At 38.0% G+C, this 20,529-nt stretch overlaps 1 protein-coding gene across 1 annotated transcript in view; it reads right to left on the bottom strand.

The window, feature by feature from the left end:
- Positions 1-20,321, bottom strand: part of LOC126481855 (splicing factor 1-like) — a 43,060-nt gene extending 22,739 nt beyond the window's left edge. Inside the window, exons 1-3 of the mRNA XM_050105817.1 lie at positions 20,068-20,321; positions 15,001-15,132; positions 14,062-14,137 (exon numbers count right to left, since the gene is read on the bottom strand). Of these exons, the coding sequence (XP_049961774.1) occupies positions 14,062-14,137; positions 15,001-15,132; positions 20,068-20,185 (326 nt within the window). The 5' untranslated portion in view covers positions 20,186-20,321. The remainder of the gene's footprint in view (positions 1-14,061; positions 14,138-15,000; positions 15,133-20,067) is intronic.
- Between the last annotated feature and the right edge of the window lie 208 nt (positions 20,322-20,529).

Below are 20,529 nucleotides of genomic sequence, written 5' to 3'. Positions count from 1 at the left end.
TGAGCAGACAGTTTTTGTTAAGGACTAGTGGTTCAGTGCTTGATAAACAAATTTCTAATTTTGAAAGCAGTGATAAAAGCTATTTGTTTCATTACTTTTTGCTGTAAATGTACATACTGTCTATCGTACAAATGTAATTGTCAGAACAAACTAGGGAATGATAGAGATTAGACATAATTATGTTCAATTCTAATAAAAAAGGGCCATTACGGACACCAGCAACCAGTACTGGGCAATATCCGTTTTTGGAGAAAGCGAAGTGGTGGTAGAAAGTTTTTTTTATATTTTCATGATGACTGTAAATTCATAATTTTATACAAAAAGGTATGGGCCAACATTATGTTTAATTCATTATTGAATTGGAAGAGATTGGTGAACAAAGTGTGGCGAAACAAGCACTGTATCACTGTGCGAGGTACAGAGGTGAGCGAGTGTGCTGGGACTTAAACCAGTTCACTACTGTTAGTGCCACATCACCATAAAGTGCCTCTGCATAGCATACTAAGTATTGCACCATAATCTAAAAGTGAAATTAAAAATTAAAGTAACTTTTCCAAACTTTGTCAGTGTTTGCTTCAGTATATTAATGTTAAAACTGTTAAATCTCAGAAGATCAGATGAGTACGTTCTGGTAAATGAATTATTTTAAGAAAAAAGAAGTCGTGCTAAATAAAGAAGCCAGAAAAATAAAAATTGTTCAGAATGTGCAAATCTAAATTGTAATCAAAAGTTGTAAGTCTCAACTTGATTAAAGCAATGTTTTGGGCAAAACTGGCATTTTTTTGAAAATTTGAAGGCTTTGAATATTAACTCAGAAGAAAATTCATATGTAACCCCAGTCAAGCAAAAATCCTTACATGTGACACTCAGCTACCTCATTAGTTTTCAAGTTATTTATTAAGAACTAAATTTGAAACATGGAGTACCTTATAAATAGTCTTCACAGGTTTGCTGCCACATCACGTTGTGCAAATTCCACAATATTTCCTCAGAGCAACTGTCCGACATCTTCAGGTGGTTCAACCTTGCTGGTGGCTAGGTACGACTGACGGTATCTGCATGTCAACACCCCATTTCTAGAACACGTGCACGAAGAATGCGCAGGAGCGGAAATCGCTCATGCGCAATGATTTGCAGATAGATGGTGCCGTATTCAAACTCCCTCTGCCAAAAATCGCAGAGCGGCTCTCCTGTGCGTGCACTGTATGCTGCATTTGCCAACAGTGCGGCTAGACATTACTCACCAATGGCCATACTAGACCAATGTTATGAGGGGCCTGTTATCACAGAATCTGGATTTTTGCATCGTGATTTAATAGCAGCCAATGCAGGGTTCCAAGTTGTCCTCAGCTGAAATCCCGCATCCTTGTTGATGAGATTATCAGCTGTACGAATATGGATTGCTTCCTTAATGACGCAAAGATACATTTGTGGTGTGGCCACATGGGCTTTATACACTACCTACGTTTCTTCAGCACCTGAATTCACTGCATCCAAATATAAACTTCAAAATGGAAGCGGAAAAAGATGGTACTTTACCTTTTCTTGATGTTTTGGTACAAAGGAAAGCAGATGGCACCTTGGGAAACAGCATCTACAGCAAGCCAACGCATACGGATCTATATCTACAGGCCACAAACTGCCATCACCCTACACAATGCGGTACTGCATTACATATGTTAGTTCATAGAGCATATGTGCTATCCGATCGTTAAAGCCTGTCGAGTGAGCTAAACATTTGAAAACAGTGTTCTGACAAAACGGTTATTCTGAAAGACAGATACGTAATGCATTCAGGCCCAGGCAAGTTCAATCTATGGAGCAGAATGAAGATACAAAGACACCCACCACTTTAGCCTTTTTGCCGTATTTTGGTGCCATGTCGTCAAGAATAGGAAGAGTCGTCTGAAGATATGGAATTAAGTGTCTTTTTCAACCATTTGCAAAACAGAGAGACCTGCTGGGTTCGGTTAAGAATGAACTTGGCCTGAAGAAGGGTGGTGTGTAAAAGATTCCTTGTCAATGTGGGGCAGCGTATATAGGCCAGACATGTCGCACAGTACAAGAACGCTGCGATGAACATCAGCGTCATACACACCTTAGTCAACCGGAAAAGTCTGCAATTGCGGAACACTGTCTGAATACAGGACATTGGATGATTTATGAAAAGACAGAAGTTTTATCCCCAGCATCATCTTTCTGGGATTGTGTCATTAAGCAAGCAATACATATTCGCACAGTCAATAATCTCATCAACAAGGATGTGGGATTCCACCTGAGCACAGCCTGGAACCCTGCACTGGCTGCTATTAAATGCGAAAATCCAGATTCTTCAATAACACACCCTTCATAACATTGGTCTAGTACAGCCATTGATGAGTAACGTCTAGCTGCACTGTTGGCAAACGCAGCATACAGCACATGCGCAGGAGAGCTGCTCTGCGATTTTCGGCACTATCTATCTGCAAATCACTGCGCATACGCAATTTCCGTGCCTGTGCATTCTTTGCGCGTGTATTCTAGAAACAGGGCATCGACATGCGGATACCGTCAGTTGTACCTAACCATCAGCAAATTTGAACCAACTGAAGATGTCTGACAGTTGCTCCGAGGAAATATTGCAGAATTTGCACAATGTGATCCGGCGGCAAACCTGTGAAGACTATTTGCAACACATCCACCAGGAAAGCTTGAAGAGTCACAAAGACTACCTTATTCATAAAATATTATGTATCATTTGTACTTGTTATAGAAAGTTCTAATTACAGCACTTGATTAAACTGATGAAATAATAAAGCTGTACCAAGTTTCAAGATTTTAGTGCAAGTCATTACAAGCAATCTAAAAGAGGCAGTTCACATCACTTTCCACTGTTGGTTCCGTTCTAAATGCAGCCGAGCTAAAATTTACTAAACCAAGTTTAACTCCATTCATATAAAAATTAAGAAAACTGAACTATTAAATGCCAGAGATATTAATGTATATAAAAAAAGGGAACATTTATTTGCTGCTACATGTACCTAGAGCTGTTGGTAGCATATGTTTCGTTTGGTGGTGCACTGTGCCCATATATAAATACAGCCAGAGGCAGTAAGAAGAGAGACTTCACACCAAAATATGAACCTGTCAGCATCAGTCAAATGCCTGCATATGCTGTGTCTCTGATGACATGACAGCTAGATAGCTACCAAAAGCATTTTCGGTAAACATAGGAAGTCAACTAATGAAGACCGTACACCATCCTGGACTGCCCAGTTTTCATGGAAGTAACTGAGTGTACTGCCCCACAATATTAACAAAACCACATGGCAAGTGGTGAGATCATTTTTCGCCTTTAAGGCGAGCAATTGACATTGACGATGAGAAGTCGGGGTAACAGAAAATTTTACGTGGAACTTACTCTAGAGGTCATCTCTGAACTGCTAATAGTGCTGTTTCCGATAGGGACATCATCATGAATAATGATATGTTTGTGTGTGTGAATTTTTACTAAATATATTAATCAGTTTAATGAGTTACAGTTCGAAACCTATTTATAGTTTTAGTTCCTGATTCCGCCGAGTAAAATAGCGAGTAGGAACATTTTCTCTCAGTGAATCCAATGTGTAATATGGCCTTGCAGACTGGCAATTATGGTCAGTATGTTCTCCATCGCTTACTGGCTGACCGCAAGAATTCTTTTCACACTCCTGTAAACAGCAAAGTTTTATACACTAAATTCATCTGCTGCCCACATAAGAAAGCCTGGTTGTATCAACCAACTCAAAATGGCTCAGTGAAGAACACTTCCCTAAATCGATTCCATCTCCAGAAGTGTCAAAATCGCATTGGAGAAAATGCAAGGTTTGTGCATGATGAAGCAAGTCAAGGTCTGGGAAAGTGGCAAGAAAAGATACCCAGCAATGTGTACCCCTGCTTCAAAATGTTTCATATGAAGGCAAATGTAAGAAATTAATTTTCAGTAAGTAACCACATTTCAAACAATTTTATTTTTAGTACCAATATCTTCTAATTCTACCTCCATTTAGGAAATTAAAGGCAAAAAATATTTCTTCTTGTTGTGAAAACAGAACATATTTGTTTCAATGTTAAAAAGCCATGTTTCTTTGGGGTACTTTGTAGAAAAAGACCGCTCTTTCAAATGCAATGCAATTAATTGACTTAAGTTCTGTGCAGCAGAACCTGCAACATGAACTCCAGAAAAACTGGGGAAAAAAAACCCAGCATCTACCAGTTGAACGATACCCTAGCTACCCAGTCTGCACTGTTATGATAGCTGGTGGACTAATAATAATGGATAACCCAGCCATGCTGTTACAAGCTTAGTGTCATGAAGGCCAAATGTGCAGAACCTTAAAACTTATACTACATTTTACACATTATTATTTACAGCAGGGGTTGGGTGGGTCGTATGGGAGAGATCACCCCTCACGTCAGCAAAAAAAATTTTACTCAAAATTTGAGGCATCGACACCTGTGTGGATCCTCTCATTGTAAGAGAAATATATGTTCATGCTAAAATGCCTGAATCGTTTATATAATGGCTAAACTGTTGTGAGCAACATGAGGTAAGCCATGGTCGCACTGTAGATTTCACTATCTGTGGCTTATTGCCCCTCATGTCCTGCCAATGAGCCCCTCACCAACAAATGGCCCACCATGTCATGTACCAGCTGGCTAAACGGAGTAGGTCAGAGACAGTGGAGGTAACATTAACAAGTTCTTTTCCTTAGATTTCCACATGTCCTGGTACCCAGCAATAAGTTTCTTCTGCCTCTGAAAGAGAACATGATAATGGATTATGATGTTAGAATTTTTAGGCACATCACACTGAAGTATTTACTCACAGATCCTATTCTTAAGTTTGGGAAGATAAACTTAAAAGAACAAGACCGCCCTGGACCATCCAGTTCAGTGCTGACAGAACAGCAAATATAATTTTGTATACTAGAAAGAAAACTGCTCTGGAAGCACTATCATGAGAGTATTATCAAGAAAGCACATTTAGGCAACATGACTGAGCAGTTGACAGAAGTTGTCATGTTTGGACACATTAGTGTCAACCGTAAAAAAAGTTTCCATGTGTCAATTTTGAACTCACAAAATTTAAATAATGTAATGCGCATAAAGGCCTTCCCACTTCAATTGTAAAATTAATTTGGGCCACTTTACTAAGCATAGAGATGCTATATTCCAATCTTTGCTTTGGGTCTTAATTCCATCAAGTGGTAGGATTCTGAACAACTTTTACACACTGATCCCAAATGGCCTCATGGCCCATGGACTATTGTTGAACAAACATTCCATTGGTTGTAGCATAATGTAGATAGATACTAGCAATTTTGGGTATTCTATGAAGCTACATTAACTAAAAGTGTGTGAATGTGTAAATTTTTTTTGGTCATAGAAAGAAACCATTATTAATCAAATGGATTAGATTTATATTTGAGAGTCACTTCGTACACTACAAAACTGAAGAATGATAATCCTTTCACAACAGTATTTTTTTCTAAAAACATACCACTATTCCTTGGTAAGTTTTTACTGTTTATATGCTGCCATCAACTATGTAAGGTATGCAGCAATACTACCACCATTACAATACATCAAACATCAGTTAACAAAAACATACCCCAAGATGAACTGCGCAAAAATGTCTTACTGGCCATCAAAATCATTTAGCAAGTATTGGTTGTCAAGTTTTAAGAATCGTTTGGTCATGCCAATAAAATATTTATCAAATACTGTGTTTTGTGCACTGATTGTTTCATATGGCGCCTGACTGGAAATGTCTTCTACTCAGAATTCATGCAAGTATTTTAACCACTGACTCAACAGCGGCGAGGCGGGAGCGAGCCGGGGTGGGGGGGATGGGGCGAGGCGGGAGCGAGCCGGGGTTGGGGGGGGGGGGGGGGGGCGAGGTGTGGGCGAGCCGGGGTGGGGTGGGGGGGGCGAGGTGTGGGAGAGCCGGGGTGGGGTGGGGGGGGCGAGGTGTGGGAGAGCCGGGGTGGGGTGGGGGGGGCGAGGTGTGGGAGAGCCGGGGTGGGGGGGGATGGGGCGGAGGGGGGGATGGGCCGAGGCGGGAGCGAGCCGGGGTGGGGGGGGATGGGGCGAGGCGGGAGCGAGCCGGGGTGGGGGGGGATGGGGCGAGGCGGGAGCGAGCCGGGGTGGGGGGGGATGGGGCGAGGCGGGAGCGAGCCGGGGTGGGGGGGGATGGGGCGGGCGGGAGCGAGCCGAGGTGGGGGGGATGGGACGAGGCGTGGGCGAGCCGAGGTGGGGGGGGGGGGGGATGGGACGAGACATGGGCGAGCCGGGGTGGGGGGGGGATGGGACGAGGAGCTAGCAGACAGACAGATTCCTCATTTCTAGATTTCCAAAATGAATTAAACACAGTGCCTTCTTGTTTTCCACTGTAGAAGAGCAATTCGAGTATGGTGATTGCATCAACATGATCAAGCACCTGTTCATAATGCACGGCCTGCGGCGGAGTGGATGCAGGACAATAACATCACTGTAATGGACTGGCCTGCACAGAGTCCTGACCTGAATCCTATAGAACACCTCCGGAATGTTTTAGCGTGCTCGGCAATTTTCGATTATTATAAAAAGTAAAACAACGAATTTTTTTCAAATTGTGTGTGAGAAATGGAATCACGTGGTCTAAAACACTTGAAATGTTGACAGTGGCATACAGTGAGTCTGCTCTCAGTAAAAAAAAAATATGTTTACAAGTCGTACAAACTCTTCCAAGGTGGCCGAGAAGATGACAATGACGAACCTCACTCTGGGTGCCCCAGCACATCAACAACAGATGATAACATCTAAGCTGCTGTTAAGAAAATTATTTTGGAAAAGTTGGTTCCAAAACTTTGCAATTTTGATCAGGAGAGCAGTCACGTGAGTGTCGCTCAGGACTTCTTGAAAGACTCAATGATGAACCTGATTTGCTCAAAAGGATCATAACTGGTTACGAAACATGGGTTGACGGTTATGACGTCGAAACCAAAGCCCAATTGTCCCAATGGAAGCATGCTAGGGAGCCAAGACTCAAGAAAGCATACCAAGTTCGATCAAATGTCAAAGTTTTGGTCACTGTTTTTTTTTCCAATTACGATGGTGTAGAACATCATGAATTTTTGCCTTGATGTTGTACGGTCAATAAGGAGTATTACCTTGACATTATGAACCGTTTGCAATAAGCAATACGCAAAAAAAGTCCGAAATCATGGAAAAATAATTCACGGCTTTTACATCATGACAATGCACCAGCTCATTCATCATTGCTTGTGAGAGATTTTTGGCCAAAAAACAACATGACAATCATTCCACAGCCACCATATTCACAGGATTTGGCCCCCTGCTACTTTTTCCTGTTCCGAAAACTGAAGACACCTATGAAAGGACAGAGATTTTCAATGACTGAGGAAATAAAAACTGCATCACTGGATGTACTGAAGGATGTACCAAGAAGTGCTTACGAGAAGTGCTTCGAGGATTGGAAGAAGTGTTGGCACAAATGTATTGTATCTGAGGGGAATTACTTTGAAGGAGACAACAAGAATAATCAATAAATATTTTTTCATGAAAACATAAAACCACCTCACTTTTTGAACGTACCTTGTATAGTAGTAGAAGCATTTATAATTCTGTGGTTGATGTCATCTATTTTGTAAAACCTTGTGCAGCAAGGTACAGGGAGAGGTGGGTGTACCATATGGTCTGAAGTCATTACTAGAGTTCCTTACTCCCAATATTCTTTCATGCAGGTCAGAATAAGAAAGCCTCACAAACTCACAAGCATCAGTTGTGCCTCTCTACCCTCTGTACATTAAACCAGACTTTCAGATACAGACAATTCTGGGAGAGCACATTAACAGTCTCCGGCCTTGGCATGGTTATCCTCACAGCAATCTCTGACCAGACTCCCAAATGCTTTTGAATTTCAGAGCCTAGGGTCAACACAACCAGTTGCTCGTTGATTATGAGGTGGCATAGTCCTATAGTTGATATGATTTAGAAATTAGACACACTTCGAGTCATTTGTAACATTTAATCAAGAGGGGTAGCAGATTGATTCACTACACTCACTGCAGTGTGCATTGGCAAGAAGCCCATTCATAATGGTTCCCCAGAAAGTGAAATGTCAAGAAAGGTACCTTATAATTAATTGTAGTAGCATGGTGTGAATTTGTGGAATGGACAATGAGATTTACTCTGGTTGGTTCAATTAATCCTCTATTCTCCTTAAGCATCCTTTGCAGTAAAGAGAGAACCTAAATGTATTTAACAGGCTGCAGTGGAATAAATCACAAAAAATAACTCAAGTGAAGCAGCAATAACACTTGTTCATAGTTGCTGAAATGTCAAATATGATTAAACAGATTTAGGAAGAAAACTCACGGCACTGAACTCAATAGCACACTAATGGGAGACTTGAATACTGAAATTAATGAATATGCATTTTATCATATACAATGAAAAAATGTTTTGCTTTCATTATATTTCATTCTTTGTGCTTTCACGTCACAATCCTACACTGCATATTAAAATCCAGTTTGTGCTTGTATTTAATGCTTTCCCCCTTACTATGGAACTCAAATTAATGAAAATAGCTTTAATGTCTTTACATTTTATGATTCTGTAGTAGCTTCAGCTCAGCCAAAGTTCTGGCTTACTGCATCTCAATACTTGCAGACAGTACAATGTGCACAGTCACATTACCAGTTTACCAAATACTGGAAAACTGTAGTGCAGGGCCCTGTGAAATGAGTGCTAGTGAAGCACTTCAGTCCACCTCCCAACATCACCCCTCTCTGGCTCTGAGCTAGGAACACTCACAGGGAGAAAGTAATAAAATTATATTTTCACATCTATGAACTCCATTCAGGGTCATCATGCACAGAATTTGTTCTTCAGGCAGAAAGCAAATGCTAGAAAGCAGGTAGATGTGACAAAATTACTTAAAAGAACATTTAAAGAAAGATGCAAAAGCAAAAATAAATTACAAAAACCACATATGGAAATGGCTAATCAAATAACTTTGTAAGATACAAAAGGAGCAAGAAATTATTTTACACAAAATAAGAGAATACCTGACTATTTATATGAGTGATGGTATGAAAACCAAATTTGAAAATGAAATTTGAGTTGGGTTTCCAGTCACCCTATCCATTTAAAACCCCTACTGATAATAATGAAGTTTTGGTTTATTGAGGACATTTCCAGCATCCTTAACCTGTCAAATCAGGAAAATTACTGCCTAAATTAACAAGCTGGTTGTAAAGAAATGAAAAAAAAAAAAAAAAAATTGTAACACATGGTATCTGAAAGCTAGATGGAAACGTAAATCTAAAAACAAAACCACTCTTGATAAAAAGGGAGTGACTTCCTGAAAGAAAGTATCATCGATTTACTAAAATATTATTGCTTAAATAAAAAGCTGCAAAAGAAAAGTGGAAATATTATGAAGAATTTACTTTCCCTCATTAATTCACTTTTGCCTGAAGTTACTGATTTGCTATTCAGTCACCAATTTAATCACAAATGCAAATGCAGTAAGAACGGTCATACTTTCTTACTGCATCGCAGAAGTAAAAATCATTTTCAATTTCATTGATAAAGCACAATTTGTGACCACATTATTAGTTAATTACAATGTCCGGACCATACAAAGATGAACCATACAAATGGATGCTATGGAGCCTACTGATATCAGAAAATCAGTAAGTGAGGTATTTTAATGTGTTTGAAGACTAATTTTGGCACCACAGGTTCTGCAGTCTGAAATGAAAACTGATTAAAGCAACCTTCTATTCTTTAGGTCAGCAGTTATGAAATGTGAAGCTCCCATCCATCTTACTTTAAGATAGTGGTTATTAAGCCTAGAATGCCCTTGCCAAAAATGGCCTGTGCAACCATCATCTGTAAGAATGTAGAGAAAGTTATCAGTTTGTGCTCTTAAGTTTTTTAAAATAAAAAACATGAATACACTAAAAATAAAAACAGTATTCAGATATCTACACTACTATGGTAAGACATTTTTCCAAATCTGATGCCCCACACAAATTACAAGGGCAAAATTAATAAACTATGTAACCCATACTTTCCTGACTGTGAGGAGAAAACAACAATGGTAGCCCTAACACACTGATTGTGTTCTACTCCACACTTTATCATCATCTTTTCATGTGGGTGGCCTATCATGTGTGTGTCTTTAAAAGAGACATACATCTTGGATGCCACTCTTCCCCAGTACATTTCTTATTAGAAAACTATACAAACTGACAAATGTAGTGACAAAGAATATTTCAGAGAATCCTAAGTGCAATGTAACTAGTCAAGTCTCTTTGAAAATGTTCTTGGAGCAATCTGCATATAAAACCACATCAAACAGGAGTAACGCAAGCAACAGCCAAGTATTCCTCAATCTGCTGAATTAAAATCCATTCAGCATTCTCAAATGCCTTGTGACAATTTCAACAAATTCAAATAAGAAAAATTCTCACAGGAAGATGCTTTCATATGTGTTTTGCTACATTTCAGTGAAAGACAAAAATTCTGGCAAAAAGTCTGATACTACATGTCACACACTATATGTGTAAAGAAACTAGGACAAAGTAGTTTAACAAATATTTTGGGTATTATCATTATGCCCTAAAAACTGCAACAATCTCTCTTGCATGGCATTATGTAAATACTAGAACTTGCTACTTAGTTATTAGAACAAAAAGTGCATGGCAACCAAGTTGGGCAATGTTGTCACTCAATTTTCTCTTTATTTTCCAACCTACAAAGAGTTGCTTCAAAACCAAATGTATGCCTTTCACCAAATAAAAAAAAACAAACATGAATCAGGATTTTCGTGTAGCAGCTACTGTCAGTAGTTGTTCTTCAAAAGCACTAAGCAAGGAATTAATTTTACAAACGTATCCAACTTCAAAATACGAAATTTAGTAAAGAAATGTCTATTAAATCAATCAGATTCCTTTCCTTTCCCTTGTGTATACCATTTATCAACAGAACACCAACCAAGGCGATGCAACAGAGAAATCTTCCAAGATACTTTGACAGTACAAATCAGTTAACTTTAAAATTATGCTGTTGAAAGTTAAGAAATTGCAACATATTACTGAACTACAATAGAATTAAAAGAACTGCATGACATACATGTAACTGCATTTATGCAACACAGCAAAAACATTGGTGTCTGAATTGCAGGATTAATATAATGATGAACTCTTTGTAATGAACTATAACCAAGCAATACTGAAAATTATGTTCACTACTGCACTACCCAAATTTAAATTAACTATGTTTATTATTGTTCCACTGGTGTACTAGTTTTCAAGGCTGTAGCCAGTGTCTCTGGAAATTATGAACAATGGGTGCCCATAGAGCAGCTACTTTGATTTAAACTTCACCATCTGTTGATTCATTCCAGAATGCAGAAATTATCAACAGTAACTACTTCGGGGTAGAACTTTAATATTTTCATTCTTGTTGATGCCACATTTGCATTATACAGGGTGATTCAAAAAGAATACCACAACTTTAGAAATTTAAAACTCTGCAACGACAAAAGGCAGAGCTAAGCACTATCTGTCGACGAATTAAGGGAGCTATAAAGTTTCATTTAGTTTTACATTTGTTTGCTTGAGGCGCTGTTGACTAGGCGTCAGCGTCAGTTGATGCTAAGATGGCGACCGCTCAACAGAAAGCTTTTTGTGTTATTGAGTACGGCAGAAGTGAATCGACGACAGTTGTTCAGCGTGCATTTCGAACGAAGTATGGTGTTAAACCTCCTGATAGGTGGTGTATTAAACGTTGGTATAAACAGTTTACAGAGAATGGGTGTTTGTGCAAAGGGAAAAGTTCTGGACGGCCGAGAACGAGTGATGAAAATGTAGCAAGCATCCAGCAAGCATTTGTTCGCAGCCCAGGAAAATCGACTCGCAGAGCTAGCAGACAGCTGCAAATTCCACAATCAACTGTATGGAGAGTCCTACGAAAAAGGTTAGTTGTGAAACCTTATCGTCTGAAATTGGTTCAAGCACTGTCTGCAGCTGATAAGATTAAAAGAATCGATTTCTGTGATTTTATCCTTGCTCAAATGGAAACAGATGAATCTTTCGTTTCAAAGATTGTGTTTAGTGATGAAGCAACTTTCCACACTAACGGGAAAGTCAACCGTCACAATGTCTGTATATGGGGCACTGAGAATCCGCGGGAAACAACTCAGTATGAACGTGACTCGCCTAAGGTGAACGTTTTCTGTGCCATTTCAGCCAATAATGTTTTTGGTCCCTTTTTCTTCGAAGGTGCTACTGTAACTGGACTACAGTATCTGGAGATGTTAGAGAATTGGCTGTTCCCTCAGCTCGAACAAGCAGCACAACAATTCATATTTCAACAGGATGGAGCGCCACCACATTGGCACTTATCTGTCCGTAACTACCTGAACGTCAACTACCCGAGGCGATGGATCGGCCGCCAGGCAGCCCGTGACAGAGCACTTCATCACTGGCCTCCAAGAAGCCCTGATCTTACCCCCTGTGATTTTTTCTTATGGGGGTATGTTAAGGATATGGTGTTTCGGCCACCTCTCCCAGCCACCATTGATGATTTGAAACGAGAAATAACAGCAGCTATCCAAACTGTTACGCCTGATATACTACAGAGAGTGTGGAATGAGTTGGAGTATCGGGTTGATATTGCTCGTGTGTATTGAACATCTCTGAACTTGTTTTTGAGTGAAAAAAAACTTTTTAAATACTCTTTGTAATGATGTATAACAGAAGGTTACATTATGTTTCTTTCATTAAATACACATTTTTAAAGTTGTGGTAGTCTTTTTGAATCACCCTGTATTTATAAATTGAGAATATATTTGCCTGACAATTGTAAGAGATTCCAGGACCAAAACTTACATTATGTCTCTTAATGTCATTCAGCTAAAATGTTTTTTCATAAATCTCCAGTGACTGCAGATAAGTCTTATTTCAAGTTCTATTGAGCACATACCAGTGCAAGGAGACAGTATCAAAATATTCTCCGTATCAACACAATCTTCTTGCAAGAACTGGATACCTTAGACAAAGGGAGGTTGTGCGCGAAAACACATACTGCTGTGGAAGTTTCTCAATAAACTTACGTTAAGCCTAAATACCTAAAATGATTTTTTGCATTTACCTCCAGTAAACCCTGCTTGTAGGCTGACAGATTAATTCTTGTTATAATGAAAGTTGTGTTTAAGGATAACTTTATCAAATTATCACATCACTGTTCACACCCAGGACAAAAGTATTAAAAATTTCTGCAGGAAATGCAGTGGCTAATGGTAGGTTACTTAAACGAGACTTGTATGGACTATCAAATGACAGTGAAATAATAAAAAAAAAGGAAAATTTGAACAATTGGATCATTTGTCTATAGTAAGTCAAACATCCAAAGCATGCAAATTACAGGTTACATCAGTAAGAGTAAAGTGCTATGCCTACATTTCTTGCTATGGTAGTGTTTACAGCAAATACTTGGAATGAATGTCATATCCCAAAACAAAAAAAGTTCAAGTTACAAACACGTTGTAGGTGTAGTGCAGTGGAAGCTGATGAAGTGTTCCACTTATTGGCATTCATTGGTTGTAAAAAATAGCAAACTCAGAAATAAACAGAAGCCACTGCAAAGTCTGCATGAAATTTGTTTAATATGACTACTTTCAAGTCACAATTTCAGATGTGACTTATGCCTCAACTGGACACAACAAAATTAATATGAATATAAATATTTCAGAACAATGATCTACATTCAATTTTTTTACTTCTTAGTATCCTGCAATTCAAACTAAGACCTGATAACTGATTAAACTCTCAATAAAATTTAAGCTAGTTATCAGCTGTTTCAAACCGTAGTCATCCAACCTGAAATGTCCATCCTTGTAAAAAAAATATTTAAGTTTCCAAACCAATACAAAGCCCATGATAGAAGTAATGATAGGATGGCAGATAAGACTTCTTCAAGATGATGCTAAGCTGAATAGAAGTGGTTATTTTTCATGAAGCACACCTTTCTTCTGGGTTAACTGGTATCCCTAAATCGCCAGTGCGCAGTTTCCTGCTGATTTCTTCAATCTGGAGCTGAACTGAAATTTAATGGGTTAGAAAAGGGCACAAAGCCCAAAAATTAGAAAGTTACAGTAAATACTTGATAAGAATGAAAAAATTTGGTATATATCACCTTCTAAGACTAGTCTGATAAGTCAACTACAGACAGCTTTCATACGGAATGCATAAAAGAAATTAGTCATAACAAATAGAAAACATATAAACTTTTATCTTAAACTAGAAATAATTAACAATTTTTACATTTGAAGTATATAAAGTGATGTTTCTCAGATACAAAAAATGAAATATTTTCATCGATGAAACAACAGGAATAAATAATGGGCCACTACCCAATTAAAAATGTGATTACTCCAAGAAAATCATCCCCCCTCCCAATTACAGGGTCGGTATGTGACCCTACATATACATAAACTGTGCAGTGTGAAAATAAGAGTGATGATGCTTGCAATAATTTATTGTCATACAGCAATTTAATCTTCACCAGTGAGCAATTTGGTTTATGAACAGGCTCAATAAAACTGCAAAAAATAATTGTCATTATTGTTAGAACATACTGAATTTGGTATTACAATGAACACTGCAAAGTATTATACGTCCAACCTCACTTGGTCAAAGATATTGGAGAAAATTATGACATCAAATCCTGATCCCTTTCTAGTTACCTATGGAATCAAGAAAAAAAAATTACAAAGATCAATCACCCATAGTATGAACCCATTTACCTGTAAGAATATATGAATATTCAGTAACACAGAAAAATACATAATCAAATCACCTATCATATTTTTTCACTGGTATCACACGTAGCCAAAATTGTTAATATATAAACCTGTATCAGAACAACAATTAATTAACCCATAATGTTTTATACAAAACTCACCTAAATATGCCTGTTCCTGCTGCTTACTCAGGTTTGTGGGAAGAACAGTTGGCATTCCCGGAATAAACGTCTTCTCTTTCTCATCACCTCCCCATCTGGACCTGCGCCTCTTTCGCCGCTCTTCCTTTTCAGCTACAAAGAAATATCTGTTTTGTAATGGTTTTCACTATCAGCTTCTGAAACTTCACATGCTACAAAACTTGCTGAATGGTATCAACTAATTACAAAATGCATAATTGGAACAAATCCTTTTTGCAAAAAACAAAAGGTACTCAAAGTGCACGTATCACATACACCATGTTTAAGGAATCACAATTACTCACTCTTTATACTGATGTTCCTCTTGTTAAGAATATATGAAATTATTATTCATACATTATTTTCACTAAATACTTATGTTAGAAACCAAGCATCTCTCTCTTCTCATTTGTTAAAGATGTCCAATACTAGTTGCTGGTGTTAACCACCAAGTATATCTGATGTTTTATCAGCAGATCACTTCACTTCATGATTACGAGTGAAATGGATAACATCAATTTCAAAATGCCTAATGCCTAACAGATTATACACATTTTTTTAACATAAATATAAAATCTGCAGTAAAAAGCAACTACACATGAAGAAGAAAAAAAAAAAAAGTATATAGCAAAACTAAGGTTAACAGTAAGATCAATCAACACACTAAGATTTGTTTGCACAAATCGCATATGAGCAAACAAATCTTTGTCGGTAGACCACAAATCCGTGCAGACCTGGGGTTAGCACAGAGCCTGAACAAAACTGCTCACATATATGGTGGTAACTCCACGTCAGTTCGATGCAACACTCAACCCACTCTGATCTCTCTAAAATTTGGAGTATCCAATGATCCAAATAAGACACAAAACTACCAATCTGGAGGAGAGGTATATGACAACTGTGAAGAAAGTTACAGGTCTACGAAGTTTGGGAATTGTGTGAAATTTACATGCGTGTCTCAACATAAATGGCTATAATTTTGGTTCTAATCTGAATATAGCAATGGAAATTTTGACACTGAAAAGTTAACAAGTAAAGCTTTACACTGATATGCAACATGGCAGGTTTCTAAGAATTTTACATTCAGGTCATTGACCTTAACCTTTGACATTTATACCTCAAAACAATGCAGATTTTTTTAATATACTGTGTTGGGGCAGTATGCTACTTGCTAATTGTTTCGTGCATCATGTTGTCGATTGACACCATCATGTTTCCAGAGTGGAAAAACAGAATGTGTGCATTTTGTCATGCTGGTGGTGGATGACAACAATCTAGTAAAGCGTGTGCCACATGGAGCACTTTCGTCTGCTTTGAATAGGGAAGTCAACAGTCGAACGTTTGTTGTGCTGTTACATGTGCTGTGGTGTGTGGAATGTACTTGACACCATTTCCTTTCTGTTTCGAGCCTGTCAAAAATTTATAGAAGACAAAGTTGTTACAAGTTTGTTAAAGGTATGGTTACTGTGTGTGTATTATTTTGGTGAACTTTTTTGTTACATTGTTAGTGACATTTTTACAAATCTGGTTGTCACTTGACACCACTGTGGCGTTGCGCGTTCATGCTGCATGGACATTCTCATTTTTGTAGATACCATTTTTTGTGTTCAGTTGAATTTATTTTGGAATCTTATCATTCTTAATTTATTTGATGGATATTCCAATTATTTTCATGCATCACATAGCTCATTTCAATAAATACTTCTGTTTTTCAGACTAATATGGTGAAACTTTCCATCAAGGAAACCGAGAAGATTCTATAAGAACTCAATGACAGTGAGCTTTCAGAGCTCTCAGACAGTGAAGAAAGGACATGAAACTGTTGGAGATACAGCAGAGACTAGGAATGAAGAAGCACAATGGGAGTGCCAGACCTCACAACATGAAAGAAACACTCTAGAAGCTGAAAAAGAAGTTTCACCAAGCAGAAAATGAACAGCTGCAAGGTAACTTCAAATGGAAAAAAAAGCCTTTCAGGTGCCTTGACACTACTTTCAGTGATCCAGAGAAGGTGAGAGAGTGGGGGATATGCATTTCAGAAACTGCAAGATGGTTACCATCCAGTATAAGCATAAGGCATGGCAGCAAGCAGATAAAAAGCATGAGCATTCTGGAGATTATGATTTTCATAAGTGTGAACCATAAACTGATGAAACGTACAAATCACCTGTGACCAAAGTGGGAAGAAGCCATACGGAGCAGATTAAATTCCATTTGAATTATTGAGATTCTGCTAGACTATTCCATGGCAAAACTACTACAACTGCTATGCAACATATATGAAAAATTTTAAGTGCTATTACACTTCAAGGAGAATGCAACAATTCCAATTCAAAAGAAGTCAAGGTGTGGTGATATGAATGTGACAGACCCATCAGTTTCATAAGTCATAACGACATGAAATATTTACACAATAATGGAAAAAAAACTGATAGAAGGTGATCCTGAAAAAGATGTATTAGGAACCCAATAAAATTTAGCAACACTCACAGCAATATTGTCTAATGATGCATCTTAGATGAGATATGAGGATAGGAAAAAATCTACATTTATAGCACTTGCATATTTATAGAAAGCTTTTTGCTATGTTGACTGGAATACTCTCTTTGAAGCTAAAGGCTAAAAGACAGAGCAACGGGTTACTCTTAGCCATAATTTACACACAAACTAGACGGCAGTTATAAGAGCAAAATGATCTGAAAGGAAAGCAGAAGTTGAGAAGTAATTGAGACAAGCCTGTAGCACATCCTCAATGTTATCTACCTGAAAGCAGAAAAGGATCCCAACCAGCAATTTTGAAATGGAACTAAAGTTCAAGGAGATAAATTCTGATGTTTGCAGATACTGTATTTACGCCAGAGACAGAACATGAAATATCAGTTGAATGGGACATATAGTGTCTTCAAAAGTTATTTGATGATTGTCAAAAAATGAAAAGTGCAATGGAAGTATGGTAGCCTCATTAAATAAGACTACTTGGCGGGTAGAACAATAGACAATGGTGAAAGCAGACATTATATAAGATGCACAAAACTGGCACTAGCAGGAAAAAGTGTTTCTGAAAGAGAAATTTTGTTAGCATCAAATATAAATTTAAAAAATGTTAAGATGTCTATTCTGAAAGTATTTTTCAGGAGAGCAGCCTTGTATGGAAGTGAAACGTGGGTGTAGTACAGAAGAGAGAGCAGAATGCTGAGAATTAGATTGGTGTATCAGATAACATAGGCTAAAAGTGAGATCGATTTCTTAAGGGTAAAGGGGTTTCCTAAAGTATTTTTGGATGCTAATTTCGTGTAGAGTAATTAGAACGTGCATATTCTGACAAATTTAGAATGACTGTGAGCTATGCAAATTATAGCTTTTTAATCTTTATAATAATGCCAGCATTGGTCTGTGAAGGTTTGCAATGCAACCTGCAACAAATAGATGTTTAACTATATAGCCCACAATACACTGATGATACCGTAATATTTGGATCTACATGTTTTAAATATTGTTTTTCACACAACTTCAGAAACAAGTACCAAACTGACTGCTGCCAACTTTTGTGAATTTCTTACCTTCCGGAAGTTATATTAATGCTCCTGACCAATTCAGATACATTTGTGCCAACATATTGAAAAGGCAGCAAAGCTTTGTCAAAGAAGTATATTTTGGGTACTTTCACATCAAGGTCGGGGATCAGGACACATCATGAGTCTTACATCAAACATGTAAGGAAGGTCCCCTACAACCTACGCATATAGGCCAGTCATGCGAAAGACGTGCTGGTATCAAAACTATATAGCCAATTAGAGCACCAAAAGTTGTTGGAAGATCATACCATTCGAGCCAAAGGTGGACGCAAACAACCTCTGCCTCCACTTCACATAAAATCTTACATTGTTACACAAGGCGAAAGTTCAGCTCCGAAATTTAAAAACTAACAAAAGGTGAAATATATTAAGACAGACTGAAACAAATTTAAAGACCTTTGATAGCCTTTAAACAAGTTGTGAAGTTTCTCGGCAACTCACAATGATTAGTAAGAAACATGCTGGATAATTTCAAAGTATCGAATGTCTCAATGAGCATGAAGCTGTACTTTCTGGACTCCCTAGAAAATCTAGGTCTGTGAGGGAGGAACTGGGAGAAAGATTCCATGAAAAATTAAACAAATGGAATGAGGATAGGTACAGACTATCAGGACCAATAATTTTGCAGCTTGATAGCTGACTACAGCCAGATGTTACACATGGAGTGTCCACATTCACTGCACAGAAGAAAATGTAACACATTTGCTGGGTGGTTTGGGCGGAAAGACATTAAGATTATGGCTTTCATCTTCGGTATGACGAACATAATACTTCACTATAATGTTAGGAGTGTTCTATTTTTTTATTTTAAAAGAAAGTGTGGGTATCAGTGTTTTGTTTGAATTCTGTGGGTCATCATCATTACTTTGCGAAAATACGCCATGCGATAATATATCAACATTAGTACCACAAAATTATGAAACAATTTCATCTGTAGACCTACATAACTAGTGAAGTACTTAAAAGTAGAGAGGCACACCTGAATATTTACATGCAACAAAAAACGTTGACAACAGGAAATACCCTAACCAGAGGGGCAAAACGTAATGTTACCACTGTTTACGGAACGTTTAGAAAACCTTTACTGTGTACAAGACTGACAGATAAATGTAATGAATAAAATAATTCAGTGTAGATCAACGCATCACAGCTAAGACTTTACGCAATCTGTCAATGAGTACACATTCTACTTTACTACCTCATCTAAGATGCATCTTTAATCCTGAAGGGTTCCTTTACGTGACATGAAGACGTGCGAGTCGTGCAATGAAATGTTTAAAACTGTAAACATAACCTAATTTGAAGGACTGACTATTTCTCTCTCAAACCAACTTACGAGTCGATATCTTCCAACGTCACAGATGCCAATAAAATTCATCAAAACCTCATTACAAGCATATATTACACCAAACCGGCAGTAAAAAACTAACAATACTTCGACTTCACAATCCAAATTTTCATTAATTAAACTAACCTTCAGTCTCCCGTTTTTTCGAGTCCTTCCCAGTGGGTGAATGGTTAGAATGGGAAGAACTTCTACCGCTCGAACCATACAGAACTATTTGGGTCTCACTAGTCCCATTAGAGCTCATTTTTTTTCTATTGTTGACACCCAGAGTTAGGGATGAATCACTATAACACGATTTTCCTTTAAAATATATACATATGCTGCACCTCCGCTAAAAACAAAATGGCGACCTAGAAAATGCCACACAAGCTTCAACTAACTACTGATCTTTGCTTTGCAGATCTTTGCTCGGGTACCCTCGAAACGTTCATTTCGATATCAACAAATTGCTTTTAATTAGTTAACAGCACTTAACGCCCATCTACACGAAAGCAACCTGCCTATACAGATATACACCCAAATCTCTATACATGCAATAGACCACTGTAAATGTGCTGACTGTTGTGTTTATTGAGGGACAAACCACAA

Source organism: Schistocerca serialis, chromosome 1 (assembly GCF_023864345.2).
Source record: "Schistocerca serialis cubense isolate TAMUIC-IGC-003099 chromosome 1, iqSchSeri2.2, whole genome shotgun sequence".
NCBI lineage: Eukaryota > Metazoa > Arthropoda > Insecta > Orthoptera > Acrididae > Schistocerca > Schistocerca serialis.
The sequence above is the reverse complement of the archived record's forward strand: the minus strand, read 5'-3'. Positions and strand labels throughout refer to the sequence as shown.